At 30.6% G+C, this 15,782-nt stretch overlaps 1 protein-coding gene across 1 annotated transcript in view; it reads right to left on the reverse strand.

Annotated features, from left to right (window-relative positions):
- Positions 1-1,473: 1,473 nt before the first annotated feature.
- LOC145321843 (atlastin-like) overlaps positions 1,474-15,782 on the reverse strand; it is a 45,822-nt gene continuing 31,513 nt past the window's right edge. The window contains exons 10-24 of the mRNA XM_080163478.1: positions 15,662-15,746; positions 14,990-15,096; positions 13,653-13,723; positions 10,391-10,486; positions 10,071-10,127; positions 9,611-9,684; positions 8,977-9,034; positions 7,713-7,819; positions 6,675-6,777; positions 6,355-6,435; positions 6,052-6,126; positions 3,745-3,803; positions 3,416-3,517; positions 2,593-2,706; positions 1,474-1,609 (exon numbers count right to left, since the gene is read on the reverse strand). Coding sequence (XP_080019604.1) covers positions 1,504-1,609; positions 2,593-2,706; positions 3,416-3,517; positions 3,745-3,803; positions 6,052-6,126; positions 6,355-6,435; positions 6,675-6,777; positions 7,713-7,819; positions 8,977-9,034; positions 9,611-9,684; positions 10,071-10,127; positions 10,391-10,486; positions 13,653-13,723; positions 14,990-15,096; positions 15,662-15,746 — 1,295 coding nt within the window. The 3' untranslated portion in view covers positions 1,474-1,503. The remainder of the gene's footprint in view (positions 1,610-2,592; positions 2,707-3,415; positions 3,518-3,744; positions 3,804-6,051; positions 6,127-6,354; positions 6,436-6,674; positions 6,778-7,712; positions 7,820-8,976; positions 9,035-9,610; positions 9,685-10,070; positions 10,128-10,390; positions 10,487-13,652; positions 13,724-14,989; positions 15,097-15,661; positions 15,747-15,782) is intronic.

Below are 15,782 nucleotides of genomic sequence, written 5' to 3' on the forward strand. Positions count from 1 at the left end.
ATTTTTATTAATTTTTATAAACGAAGCTACTCAACATATTGAGTGTATGTATGTCTGATGCAGAACGGTAGGAAATGTATCTTCCTTGTTAATTATCAGATTGAAACAACATAATTGTTTAGAAATAAACAAGTTACTAAAAACACTGTCTAAAAATGTAAAATGAAATATCCATGCTGTTATTGACGATGCAATCTGTCCAATTTTGTAAAAAAAAGTCCTATAATCTCACTGTTTCACGTGTTAGTATATAATAATAATGTTTTAAGCTTTTCATTGCTGCGCTATTTTTGGCTATAATAAGGATTGTTTTTTTGGAAAATAATCTAAAAGGTTCATCTATTAAATCTCGAACTATTCAAATATGAGAAACTAACCGCTGCACCCCTTGCAACTATGGCGGGGTAGGTAAGGTAAAACGAACACAAGGCATTTGTAAAGCTTCCTTGAAAAGTACAATCCAGATAATTAAATTAAGACAAAAAAATGCTACTTCATGAAAAAGGATACAGAGATGGAGAAGATATTGAACTGTAAATTTAGGAAGCTAAAGTTTTAAAATCCCGCTTTTTCATTCGCCGGCTTAGAACTTTGGATACTTTTATTAAAACTTGTTTGGTTGGTTCAGGCTAGTAAAATTTTGTTCAAATAATTTTATCCAATGTCCTATCTCTCAGAATCTTTGGAGACCAACGATTACATTTAAATGGGTTTTTGAATTCAACTCCCCCCCCCCTAATCAAGTGCCTCTAAGGGCGTAGTCGCTGGTCCTTATAATAGGATATACTTTGTACAATGTACATACTAACAGGATGTCTGTTTGTTTGTACCAAAGGATCTCGCTAACCACTGAACCGATATGGTTCTCCTTAACAGGATAGCTTCTCATAGGTTTTTGGAAGTTTTATAACTATTTGGGGGAAGAGTATCACCATCCACCCCCCCAAGAGGAATCGACTTTAGAAAAAAAGAATTACCTCCCCCCCCCCAAAAAAAAAAATGAATTTTAATTGCTCACTGATATTAAGTTAATTTTTTTCCAGATGTCTATATATAACTTTTGAGCTTCGCTACTTATGTATGTTGTCATCCATGTTTTTTGTTGAATTCAACTCTCCCCTACTCAAGTGCCCCTAGAGGCCTTAAGGAGCGTTGACGCTAGTTATTTTAAATAGATTAATAGGATATCTTGTGTCTGTCAGTTCGCTATGGATCTCCTTTACAGGTAGCTGCTAGTAGACTTAAATGTATTGATAATAGGTAACTAGGAAATTATTTAACTTATTTTTATTAGGAATGTACGTTTTTGTACGTTTTTTTAACTTTTTTTTATGTACGTAACGTATTATTTTGTGTATGTTATATACGTTTTTCATTTTCAAAATTGGCTGGCCAGTCTGAATATAACAAGCCAACGAACACGTTTAAAGAATAATATTGCAAATATAATAAATATACACGACTATAAATTTATTTTTATTCTATTAAAACTGTAAGAAAATATCAAAATCCAAGATAACTTTTAATAATAATAATTGTTATGACAGATGAAGCCAATATTTTCTGTTTCTGTGGGTTGGTCCACAAATCTTTATAGGTCTCATTATCACTGAAAAAAAAAACAAGGATGACAACTTTTATAAAAAAAATCTCTAATTAAATTTGATTGGTTGATACGAAACTAATAGTATTCAAACTTTTTAACAAATAATTTTTGACAACAGAAGGGGAAATTTTTTACGGATGTAGGGGACAATGGGCTGTTTAATGCACTAGTCCCCAAAGGTTTATAATTACGTTTTCCTATTCGTTGGCTTGACAACTTTGAGGACTATTATGTAATTTTGATTGGTTGGTTTATTAAGTTGAGTGTCCAAACGTTTCAACCACAAATTGTGATTTAATTTTGCACAGTACATCAATTTATGGGGATGTACATCAATCTATCGGCCCTTGTCTTTTCCATTTAGAACTCTGGGTAATTTCGATAATGATTTTGGATGTATTTAAAGTTATCGACTATTGTATTTAGTTTTGTTAATTCGTCCATTTTTTCTTAGGTGAATTCTTAAAAAACTTTTGTCTCAAAAGCAAAAGTTTTTTTAAGAACTCACCTCTGATTTGGATTCTTACGAAAATCTGCCAAAAAAAGATTAATCCGTGGATTCCGGATTCTTATTTTCTGACGGATTCTGAATTTTGAATTCCGGATTCTAGCATTATTTTAAAGGGCTTTTTAAAAAAATAAATTAAGGGATTAAATTTTACCGGGTACTGGGAATAATCTAAAGCTACGTTTTTTTCATATTTTCACAGTAGCTTTTCTCCTAAATCTAGACCCTACAGCGGCCATTTTCTAACCCTTACTCAACCTAACCTAACCTAAAATAAGCATGTAAAGCTACTGTGAAATATTCGGACCAAAAAAACTTAAGACGCTAATTTTAGCTTAACAATTAAAAATTCAAATCCACCATTAAAATAACGGATTCGGATTCTGGATTCCAAAAGTTGGACGGACTTCAGATTCGGATTGCCAACCCTAATTGTATTTGTATCCCTCTGAGCTCAACTGCAGAAAAAAAATCCTACCCTAGCTGTTTAACTGTTCGTGTTACTCTGTTTTTCAAAGTTTTTTGTTCGTTCATCTCTTTGAAGATTCCAGATTTTTCATCCATTATTTTGGCAAGCGCAGTACTTGTACTGTCCTGAGCAGTACATAATAATAGTGGACACTTTTCAAATAAATTGAAAAGAGGACAGTGGTAGTTTTTTTTCTGATGCCTAATCTCTGCGAGGCTATACAGTATCCAATATAACCTAACCTCACCTTCAGTAACAGACCAACAAACGAAAAACTACTCCTTATCTCCAATTTACTTAAATCTAAAGTGTAGGGGTTCTTATGCTCAACAATGCACTTTGTAGGGAAACCGCAACCCTTAATCAGTGACAAGAAAATAAACTATAAAACCAATATGTGTATAATAACCATCACACTCCTGAAAAGCATATCTCGATCAGTACGGAAATTTTCAAGATTAAAACTATGTTTAAAGAATAAATGTCAATTTAACTTCAGAATAGTGTTTGATACTACTTAACCTTTTTTTTTAATACATTGGCTCCATAATAAATACGAATATATTATTAAGGATCATACTGCCAGTTAGATATTACGCACTTTCAGCCAAGAATGCTAAGTAAACCAAAGGTCTGTGTGTCCATTTTAGGCAGGAAAAAGGTATAGCCATCAACCAAAATTAATCTAAAATAATATTTGGGAGGCAGATGTAAAGGTCGTCAATTCTACTATGTGCTACCCCCAACGATAGCTGAAAATAATGTATAGGTTTCGTGATTTTTATTTCGACGTAATTTCGTTGTTGGTTTAAGCTAATTGCGTCCACTATTTTCCTTTATAATTGTAGATCCGTAATCATTAGTGGATGAGAACTGGGCCAACAATTCTTTCTTCACAGTTTCGTGCTCGTTTGTAAACTTCAACTCATGTATACTAAACAAGGATAAATATGTTAATAATTCGTAGCGCAGCAATTACAAACTAACAATAGTAGAATATAATACAGCTAGAATGAGTTCTAATTTATTTAGGACAGGTATTGTCAAAAAATCACACATTTCAGCTGCCTAACTTGAAGAGGAGCAGAAAAAATTACGTTTCATGCGGACATAGGGACATTTCAAATCATAGAGTATCTTCACTACTAAAAAAGGTAGAACCTGAAAGGTCCTTCCAATGCATTTTCCATTTTCTCTTTATACTTTCTAATAACTTCATCCTAGATCAAACATTAACAGTTCACGCTTGGTTTTTTATTAAATGAATAAGTTAGGGTACAATGTTTGGCACTTTCGATATAAGTAAATGATAATAAAAAACCCATAGAATGCGATAATAACTTCAGAAAAATCGAAGAAAATAGTTTTAATACTTAATTAACGTTTTTAAGTTTTTCTTCAAAAAGTTTAGATAAGATGCCTTTAAAAGTCGTCTATGATTTTGTCAGGGATAAAAATGTAACTTTAAAATAAGAATTACAACATATTTTTTCAATTAGTACAAAGTAAAATTTTGAACATTTTATTGATCAGTATATTTTTTAAAATGTGAAGTAGAAACCTGAATATTTTATCATGAAAATTGTGTTATGATTTGATTGTCTGCTAGATTACAAGAAAAAAGATACTGACAGTACTTGTTGGTTCTTTAAAAATAATTAGGTAGATTACTTTCAGAACCCCTCTTTTTGCAACGTTATTTCAATAGAACAGAGCCGTAGTCTTAGTGTACTCAATATCTAGACAGCCAACCATTGTTTTAGAATTGTTCAATTTTTTTAACTTCTGATAAAAACAGAATTAATGGTATTTTTGTAAATATTATACCTCCAAGAAATGGCTATACTTCCCAATCATATGTTGTGTGATATTTAAGAGGAATTATTTTGATATAATGTCATTAAAATATTCGTTAAAAAAAGTGCTATTCTAGCTTATACTTTACATTTTAATGTGTATGATAATTCAAATAAAAGATAATGAAGATTTATATTATATTTAATTGTTATAATTATAAAGAAAAACCTGGAAACAGTAAAAAACTGACTTTATTTTATTGACGTAGGGAAAATTTTGTCAAATATTTGAATAAAAAAACAATATTAAACAAAATAAATTATTTTTAATATAGTCACAAAAAGGCTTAATGAGTTTAGGAAATATTTCATTCACTAATCATGTCATTTAAACTCTATTACACAGAATACAATGTAAAAAGATGTTCTCGTTTTAATTTTAAGTAATTTGAAATGCATTTTAATACCTTTTAATGATTTATTTTTTGAAACATCTTTTTATAAAATGTTATTGATTTTTGAAGTTATATGTTAAAATGTTTTTAAATTTTGTTAACATTTTGTTTTAAATGTAGAAAATTGGTAATTCTAAACATTCAAAAAATGATTTTATTAAATTTTCATCACTTAAATTGCATGTTTGATGACATTTTCAACTGATAATTCAAGAAAAATCGTTTAAGTTTTATTATATTTTACTTTGAAATGTTAAAAAAATATAATTATTGTCAAAAATGTGGAAGTTATACTTTCCTCAAAAAAAGACCTAAAACATGCAAATGAACACGTGTAATGAGATTTTTTTTCTTTCAGGTTTAATTTTAAGTAATTATTGATATTTTTTGTAAAAAGGATTTTATATAAAAAGTTTTAAAACTCGAGTTATGTAGTGGTTCTAAAAAAGGTTGCGAATTTATGCAATTTTCTTGCAAAAAAAATTTTCTAGGATTTTAAAAATAGCAAAGGGTGTTATTAGACGTACTTACAGATACAATTGCAAAGTCATTTAAGCCCAACACTAAAATAAAGTTTTGACATCTGAGGGTCCAACCGTGAGTTATTTATCGCATCGTATTATATACAGTACTCCGCGGTTATAAAAATATACGATTAAAGATTAAAACCAGTTTTGTTAGCCAAAAGCACGGGCTAACAAAACAGGTTTAAATATTGAATGTCCATTTTTTATATTCGTAGAAAATTGGAAATCTTACGATACGATACATGATTTTTCAGTACGGCTTAGAACCTGTTCTTATCCAGAGGATATTAATCGGTTTCGAAGCCATACTGGAATACTCATAACTATAAGCAGCGAACCAATAACAATTTGTTTAAAATGATAAAAGAAAATAAATATTAAGTAATATATTTTTAAAGACCTTTCGTTATTGTAGCTTAAATTGGTATGTTTACCAGTGATAAATCAGAGAGTGTACAATGGATATAGGATATATGTGGATATATTGACGGGAGATATGTATTCAACTTAGCTTGCTAATATGGACCTCATTTATTGGTCAGTTTGTTCATTCAGTAGCAGGAGAGGGAGTGGATGGGACTTATGTTATTTTAGCCAACTGCGAGTTATTACTTTATCAGAATACATGAAAATCTGGTGCAACATACAAATAATAATTTAAAAATCAAAATTTCAATAACAAATTTTTACCTGAATTTTTCTGAAGTAAATTTGAATTCTAACAAGATTAAGCTTTTTATAATCTTCATACCGACTTGATATATTCTAAAACATGGTCATTTTGTAAAAAATATTTTAGATTTCATAAATTGATTTATCTGTCACAAAAAAATGAGGAAAAAGGGTCAAAATACGGGTTAAATATTAAGGAAGATAGGGTTTACCCGAATAATAAGTGATGTGCGTGTGTAAAATATTCAATTATTCTTAACTTGTTCTAGTGCTTCATTACTTATGAACATATTAATCCTTGTTTTGTAAAAAAAAGATAACCTGAACAAGTTTTGTGTTCAAATCATCAGAAAAATATTTTCCTCCTTTGTTCACAAAAATATTAATACTTCGAGTTTTAACCTAAAATATGAAAAAAGGATGTCAACACAGTGACGTCAAATGAGGGTAGGAGTTAATTTACTTCCAAAATTAAAGATACAATAAGCAACCCAAAACCTCTGAAAATCCTAAAAAACTCTGCATCTTCGTCCAAAGAATCACTATTTTAATATCATTGCTGTCCAATAAAAGTTAAAAATCAGCATAAAGGATTATACCATATCGTTAATGGAATCTTTTCCATGGAAAAATTGTAATACCTGTAAATGTAATTTATTAAGATCAGTTTCATGAAAAGGTTCCTGGCTTTTCTGAAATTCAGAATCAAGTTCGGCAGTATAATTGTCCTTGGCAGTGTGGTACCTATACACAAATAATATTTGCTAAGACAAAATTAATTATTTTTTTGTATACTTGAAAAAAAGCATTTTATTTTTTCTTATTTATTTTATTGCCCCTCCATGAACAAAAGCTTCCTACTTTTTTTAAGCTTCCTTCAGATTTTTTTAGTTTTTGTGTTATATCAAACGTTTTTCTAAGTAACAAATAATTAATAATCATTTGGCAGTGTGGTACCTATACACAAATAATATTTGCTAAGACAAAATTTATTGATTTTTTGTATCCTTGAAAAAGTTTATGGCATTACATTTTTTTATCAGATTAATTGCCCCTCCATGCACACAAAAGATACTTTTTAATTAGTTATTTTTTTATAGTTTCTTAATCTATTAAAGATTTATTGTGATATCAAATGTTTCTCTTTAGTCAAAGTAACAAATAATAATCAATTGGGTGAGGGGAGAAAGCCGCTCAAAAATGTTGACTTCATAAAATTGAGGAGAGGAGGAGTGGAGAAAAAACCCTAAAAAAGAGATGGATATTCCCTCATTTTTATGACGTCACATGCTGATTTTTTGAGCGACTTTCTCCCATAACTCATTTGGGATTTAAAGGGATAATAAATGAAAAAAAATAATCTAGTTAAGATTAAAATTTTTGGTTAAAAGTTTGGACAGAACACAGTAATAGTGTCTGACTGATTATGACGTAACAAAAAAAATAGCCAATGAGAGGCCGTTATTGACCAATGGTAAAATTTATAGTGGCCTCTCATTGGTTAATTTTTTTTGTTACGTCATAATCAGTCAGACACTATTACTGTGTTCGTTTAGATATTAATCAAATTAAAGTGATAATTTCAAAGCATGTACGGTTATGCATTTAGTTATTTTACATTCATAAAATTACATTGCTGCGTTTCTCATGAAATAATCGTCCTACTTAATTAAAATTACCTGTTTTGTATTTTCGCTTGATTAAGATTGTCAATTGTGATGAAATATTTGTTGATATCATTTTCAAGAGTGGTCTCATACACTCTCCGATTCTCAGAATCTCCAAACTAAAGCATAAACAAGATTGGTTTTATAGAAAACTTGATTATTTTTAGGTCATAAAGAAACGTTAAATATCTTGTTCAGATTCTTCAAAAATAGACTTTTTAAAAGCGAAGCTTTTCTATAATTAGGGTCGGTCCGTCCGTCCGTAACGGATAGCTTTTTTCATTAATTTAGGCATGTTAGAATTGTCCTATCGACATCAAATTTTGCATGGTGATTCCTTTAGTAGTTAGGTACGATTTAGAAAGCATAGCAACTCTATATATAATCATTACCAAAATGTCCGTACGTTCATTTTAAACATGTTGATTTTTTACTTTTTTAACAACAAATTTTTACGTGAACTTATCATCTGATTGATCTGATTTTTGGTATATTGATTCCTGGGACAACAAAGTACAATGTAATAAGCGAAGCAGCTCTATAATCAAGTCCTAAAAATGTAAGTATGTCCATAAACATTATCCTGAATCAAGTAGTTTTTTTCAACAAATTTACTTACAATTTTGCTTTGACCCGTATACATTTATATTATGATTATTCAGTTCTGACACTATACAAGTGTTAATATCCGTTTGTCCTACCGTTTCAGTGCTTCGCTTTTATGGATGTTGTCATCCTTGTTGTATGTATTATTTACTGATTTGTTTTTTTTCCTTTATAGGACGATTGAGAATGATAACCTTAGTTATTGAAATATATATATGGCCTGTACAAAGATGTTAGTTTGATAAAGTAGTCTTGGGTTGAGATGGATAAATAGCTTTTAAAACTTTAGGTCATAATATTCTATAGAAAGCTACTCTTTTAAGCATATATACAACTATAATGTTAATTAAAAATTTTAATTGATTTTCATACAAACGAAATTTTGTACAATAGAATATTATTATTATTACAAATGGTGAAAAATAGAATCATAATTAAATTTCCAGTATGGCTTCGAAACCTATTAATATACGGTGGATTAGAACCGGTTCTGAGCCATAGTGAAAAAAATATCGTATTACAAACAATTATAAGGCGAAGAGGCCTCTCGCCAGGGCTAACAAAAATGGAAATCATTTTTCATTTTGCTATCCACGGAAAAGTGTCTAAAATACGATGCGATAAATAAAAATTACATTTTTATTGCACTTTTTTTACAAATTTAGATTACCTTAGTTGAACTTTTGAAGTGAATTAGACTCTTTTTCTTTAGGTTATTGTGAATTTTCCTGAAATAAAAAATATATAAAAAATGAAAGAAATTTATCCTTACATAAAAGAAACAGGATTTGTGACTGTCCGTCTGTGTGTACCTAAAAATCTCAATAACCACTGAACCGATATGGTTGTCCTTTGCGGTATAGCTTCTCATAGGACCTGGGAAGGTTCATAACTATTTTTTGGGGGGGGAGGGGGGGAAGGGTACTACTACCATCCTAAGAGTAATCATTACTAGAAAAGAATGATCCACCATCATATTTTTTTACTTTATATTTCAACTTACTCCCGCCCCCCCTCCCCTAAAGTGCCATTAAAGGCATCTAAGGGCGTATCAACTAGAATCGGAGTAAAGTAGATATAATGATACATTTATAAATCTTAGGAATTAACAAAGGGTGTCAAGTTCAAAGTCCTTATTTACGGATGGGAATTCAAGGACGTCCAAGCTTTCTTTTGTTTGGGGTAAAAATGAAGGGTCTCAAAGGATTGGGGTGGTTGAAATAAGGATTTTAAACTTTGATGGGGGTAAAAGCCCTTTAACCCCCACACACTTGGTCTTCTATGGATGGGATATTATATTTTACCTCAAATTTTCTGTAGTTTCGGGCTCATTTTGACCTCTGATTCCTGTTTCTTCTAAACCTTTTACATACATCTCCTAAAGATAAGAGCATCACTTAAAAATAAAAGTTAATATTGACTGGAAATGCGAAGCATAAAGGAAGAGAAATAGAAAAGTGGTTTTCTAATGAAAAAATCGTACTTTGCTACCAAAACTATGTCTTTAAAATTTAGGGATCTTAGAGGATAAGACAATGAACGACAGATAAATGTACATCCCCAATAATGATAAACAAAAATGCTCCTTCTGTTGAAAAGTGTGGACAATAATTCAGTACTTACCAGTAACATTATAATAAAGGTATCAAAAGTTTTTAAACCAACGAAGATACTGTGGTTATAAAAACTTTAGGTACTAGTGTAATTTATAGCCCAATGTCTTATCCATCCCTGATTAAATATAATCCTAACAAAAGATTTTACCTTTGAATCCTTGAGGGCATGAAGAAAAACCAGTTTGGATGTTGTCAAATAGATGGACTGAAAAAAATATTTTTGCGAATTTTTTAAAAGAAAAAGACACAATTATGGCAAAAATTAACTCCAAGGACATTTTTATTTATACAACATGATAATATTATACAAAATGTAGATTTTTTTAATTTCAGGTTTTTCACTTCTCATTGATTAGGCTACACTTAATTATTACCCCGTTGATATAGTAATGATTATGGAAACAATAACTTTTTACATCATCTGTTGTAACTTGTTACATTATCTGTAATTGATAAAATGTGCCTGACCTGTGGCTCAGGCAGAGTATCAGCAGAGAATATTTCCATATACTTCACATACAGATCATACATTTCAACAACTTTCAAAGGTCGGCCTCCAATGCGCTGAAAAATGTTGTTCTTGTTTTAATGAAAAAGACCTAAATAATTCTCAAGTAGCAAATTTTCAAGTAAAGAAGTTGTATCAACTTTTTTGCTTTTTATTTAAGATAGCTAGCCGGTCCTTTCAGTAAGTAGTAGATGTAAAATTTTTCATAGAATTCAGATATGCAATCGGTTTTTTTTGTAGACCTCTTATTTTTTAAATAATTTAAGTTTTTTAAAAAAATAATTAAGTCGGTTTTAAGGTACTAAAACGCAACAAAATAAAAGAAGAAAATGGCCAGTATGAACAAAAATAGTAAGATCTTTAATTTGACACCTTACTTTTAAAATTCTGTTGAGTAATTATTGAAAAAATCTATTTTTTTAACCTCGGTTTAATACAAACTTTAGACCTAAATATTTTCTCAAACAGACATAAAAAACATGGGTTCATATATACCTTTAGAATCAGAAAAATATTACGAATCTATTCTAAGCAAAATTGAAAAAGTTTTATAAAACTATAATAAAAAAAATAAGTTTATTTTAAGAATCATAATTTTCGGCTTTAAAGGGTTCGCTTGAACCAAACCTGAACAAAACCTAAACAAAAGACAATGCAATGTAGCAGATATTTTTTAAACACAAGAAACAATAATGTATTTTTAACTGCATTGTTTTGAAGTTTATAAACAGACTGATGCATATTTGTTCATAATTTTTCATTCTTTACATGTTCTTTAATATCACAATATTTATTGTAGTATCTATTGTATATATTGTATGAACGTTCTCCTTTTTTTCTGGCAATTCTATAGGTTAATTTTATAGATTAAGCTTCCCGATTCGTAAATTTTTGCGATTTGTGATTGGCTAGTTTAGTAGTTACAATTCTTAAAATAACTTTTTTATTTTTTCTATTTTTTATTACAATTTTTTTAAACTTTTTCAATTTTGCTTACAATGGATTCATATTATTTTTCTCATTCTAATGGTATATATGAACCCATATTTTTATGTCTGTATGAGAAAATATTTAGGTTTAATGTTTTGATTAAACCGAGGTTAAAAAAATAGATTTTTTCAACAATTACTCAACAGAATTTTAAAAGTAAGGTGTCAAATTAAAGATCTTACTATTTTTGTTTATACTGGCTATTTTCTTCTTTTATTTTGTTGCGTTTTAGTACCTTAAAACCGACTTAATTATTTTTTTTAAAAAACTTAAATTACTTAAAAAATAAGAGGTCTACAAAAAAACCGATTGCATATCTGAATTCTATGAAAAATTTTACATCTACTACTTACTGAAAGGACCGGCTAGCTATCTTAAATAAAAAGCAAAAAAGTTGATACAACTTCTTTGTAAAACTAAGGGTTGTCAAAAAGTTTGTTGGTTTTTCATAAGTAATATGATCAATAGCAGCAGTGTTGGAACAATTCTACTATAGTATTGGTTAGAAAGTGTGCTATTTGGTACGGACAGGCAAATATTTCTCTTCTCATGTCATCGAAGTCAGCTATAAACAGTTAAATTTCTTTAGGTATATCTTTGCTTTTCAAAAAACAAATTCTATAATATAGAGTATTAGGGTGTTTTTGTTTGTACCGAAGGATCTCACTAATCAATGAACCGATCCGGTTCTCATGTACAGGGTAACTTCTCATAGATACTGGGAAGGTTTAAATCTATTTTGGGAATATATAAATATGTTTGGTGAACCGCCTATCAATATAAATGAAAAGAAGATATTTTACGTGCCTCTAGGGGCGTAGACACTAATTTTAAATACTTGTATTATGATTAATTGTTGTGGGGTGTTACCGTCACAACTTACAAAAAAAGAAAATCCTATTTATTTTACTAATTCTGGTATATCTATCTATACAGTTTAGTTGAAAGATTGTAAATCAAAATTAATTTTATGCTAACTAAAAATATTAAAAATTTTTTCTTGTAAATAATAAACAAAAACTAAAAATTATCAAAATCTAAATTAGAAACATTTAATCTAATAGTTAAAAAGTACTAAACAACAAACATATAAGCAAAATAAAAAAAAGGCGATATCATCTAGCGGTGAAATTTTGAACTACATAATATACAGGTTTCATGTTTTGTTCAGTATTTACCCTGGTACAGACATATTGGTATTTAATTAGTCAGTCTGAATGTGTCTGTCCGTGTCTCTCTATCTGTCAACAGGATGTCTGTTTGTTTGTACTGAAGGAGCTCGCTAACCGCTGAACCGATATGGTTCTCCTTAACAGATTATGCTTCACATGGGTCCTAAGAAGTTTTATATAACTATGTAATTTGGAAGAGGGTGCCACCACCCTTCCAAGAGAAATCGCCCATAAAAAAAAAAATTAGCCCCCCCCCCAAAAAAAAAAAAAATTTTAATCGGAGGAGAGGCCCAACCCCCCCCCCCTTAAAAATTTTGTTTAATATACTTTTTCTTCAATCTAAAAAAATCTAAATTGAAAAATTAGGTTATCGAATTCAACTCTTCCTTCTTTAGTGCCTCTAGGGATGTAACCTCTAGTAAAATAATAAACCAACATTTGTCTTATAGGAATTCCTTTTTAAGTTGGACGGATAATTGTGTCTTATCGACCATCTACGGTTAATACATCTATTGTTTCTTACAACAGTTAATCAAAATAGTAGATTAAGGACTAGCTGCATTGCACAAAAAAATCGATATATTATTACATGGATGTTTGTACCATATTTTTATGTACTCTGATAAAGTGTGCTCGCAGCTGGTTAAAATAACGATACCCCCTATCCACTCCCCTCCTATTGGATGAAGGAAAATAAATGAGGTCCATATTAGCAACTAAACGTCAATATATCCACATACATCCAACTAGCGGCTTCGCCCCTAGCCTCTAGGGGCTTTGTCCCAAGAGGTAATTTTAAAAAATGTAGTAAGTGTGGTGCAGCACCAAATAGTTGTTATCATCTGCATCATAACTTTTTTTTTAAATTGATGGGATTTTTTTTTATTTTTGGGGGGTTGTGGGTGTCCCACACCCGTAGAAAATAGCATAAAACCACCACAGGTCCAGTAGGTATATTCCCTGAAGAGTAGAATCCAATCGGTTCAGTGGTTGCCGAGATCTTAAGGGACGGACAGACATCAAGCTACTTTGTATTATAGATATCCATTATCAAAATTACCTTGGGTAGTAATTTATCCGGAGCAAAGGAGTTTTGAACTAAAGCATCCAAATGAAGCTTAAATCTCTCATCTAAATAATAATTGTAATTTTATAATAGTTCAAATATTGCTGGTTTAGAAAAGAATTTCAACTAAAGAAAAATATTTTTACTCAAAAAATTCATTTACATACTTTTTACTTGTAATAGATGAGGCTACAATGTTTTTATATCAATTTAATATGTATATCTTGATATGTAAGAAATTCTTTTCAAAACTGAAACCCATATTGTGGATTTTTTGTCTAAGGCTTAAGATTTTATGCAATAACTACTGAACTGATTTAGTTCCCTTTTTTGCGAGATGGTTCAAAGAGGTTTAAGATAATTTAAGACTATTTCATATTTAGATTTAAGCATTGGCTGGTTTTATGCTATTTTTCTGCCTCTTTATTACCCCTTTTAATACAGATCCATTATAATTTTGGAGCACAGTAACCAGTACCTAATAGATGAGGTTCACCAGCAAAGCTAGGATCTTCAGCTACATGACGGCCAGGGTAAAGTAACAGGTAGCAGTATAATCAGATAAATACCTTCCCTTCTTTTCAAAGGACCTTTTTCGTCAGCTATCATTTGTTTTCTGCTACTTGGCCGTGTTAATATTCCCGACACTATTGGTTGATTTTCAAAGACCCAATTGAGAGTCGGTACAAAGTCCTTGGGATGGGGACATACAGTTATTTAACCCCTTTCACATCTAGTGTTTCACTCTAATGTCACTAATACCTAATAGATGGTGTTCACCAGCAAAGCTAGGGTCTTCAGCTACATGACGGTCAGGGTGAGGTAACAGGTAGCAGTATATACAGATAACTACCTTCCCCTCTTTTCCAAGGACCTTTTTCGTTTGCTATCAAATTGTTTTCTGCTACTTGACTGTGTTAATATTCCCAACACTATTGGTTGATTTTCAAAGACCCAATTGAGAGTCGGTACAAAGACCTTGGGATGGGGACATACAGTTATTTAACCCCTTTCACATCTAGTGTTTCACTCTAATGTCACTAATACCTAATAGATGGTGTTCACCAGCAAAGCTAGGGTCTTCAGCTACATGACGGTCAGGGTGAGGTAACAGGTAGCAGTATATACAGATAACTACCTTCCCCTCTTTTCCAAGGACCTTTTCCGTCTGCTATCAAATTGTTTTCTGCTACTTGGCCGTGTTAATATTCCCGACTCTATTGGTTGATTTTCAAAGACCCAATTGAGAGTCGGTACAATGTCCTTGGGATTGGGACATACAGTTTTTTAACCCCTTCCCCCTTAGTGTTTTACCCTAAAGTAACTAGTACCTAATAGATGGTGTTCACCAGCAAAGTTAGGGTCTTCAGCTACATGACGTCCAGGGTAAGGTAACAGGTAGCAGTCCAGAGTTTCAAAACTTGAATTAATGTGTTCTCTGTTTCATTTATAATTTCAAATATGTATTCTATACATTAAATAATTTGTAATCTTTTTTCTATGAAAAATAAAATTTTTATGTGGGAAAGTGTACTGTTCATAATTGAAATTTTCTTTAGGAACACCAACTAAACCCGTGACTGTGTATCTCATCAGCTGTTGATTGGTGATGGGTTCGAATCTCGGTAAAACACTGCGTCATAACTTAAACACGTTAATAATTTCTCCTACTGCCACTATGTTAGGTGCGCGAAATTAGTTAGTTATAGTTAGAAGAATGTTATTGCACAGAACAGTGGAACTCATTAATATGAACAATCAGAACTTCCAGACAAGAGTCGTGTAATAAAAGTCTGTATGGACGTTTGACCGTAATAAGACACCAATGATAGACCTTGTGGTGTATCCCGGCCTCTAGAGATTATCCAGGTTAAGAAAACCTGCTTAAATAATTATTTTGTAAAGTGTTTTAAAACTTAAAATTTTGCGTTTTTCTATGTTTAGTTTAAATTTTTAAAATTTTATACTAATTAAAAAATTGCTTTAATTGAATTGAAATATTCCTGAGTTTATTAGAATTAACATCTTGATCTTGATGCAATTCCATCATTTCTTTCAAAACCTTTCTTCCACCTTCCATACCAAATTCTAAAATATCAACAATTCAGTAAATTTGAGTTTTGG

This window comes from Acartia tonsa, chromosome 6 (assembly GCF_053477335.1).
Source record: "Acartia tonsa isolate MP-2025a chromosome 6, ASM5347733v1, whole genome shotgun sequence".
Lineage (NCBI taxonomy): Eukaryota > Metazoa > Arthropoda > Copepoda > Calanoida > Acartiidae > Acartia > Acartia tonsa.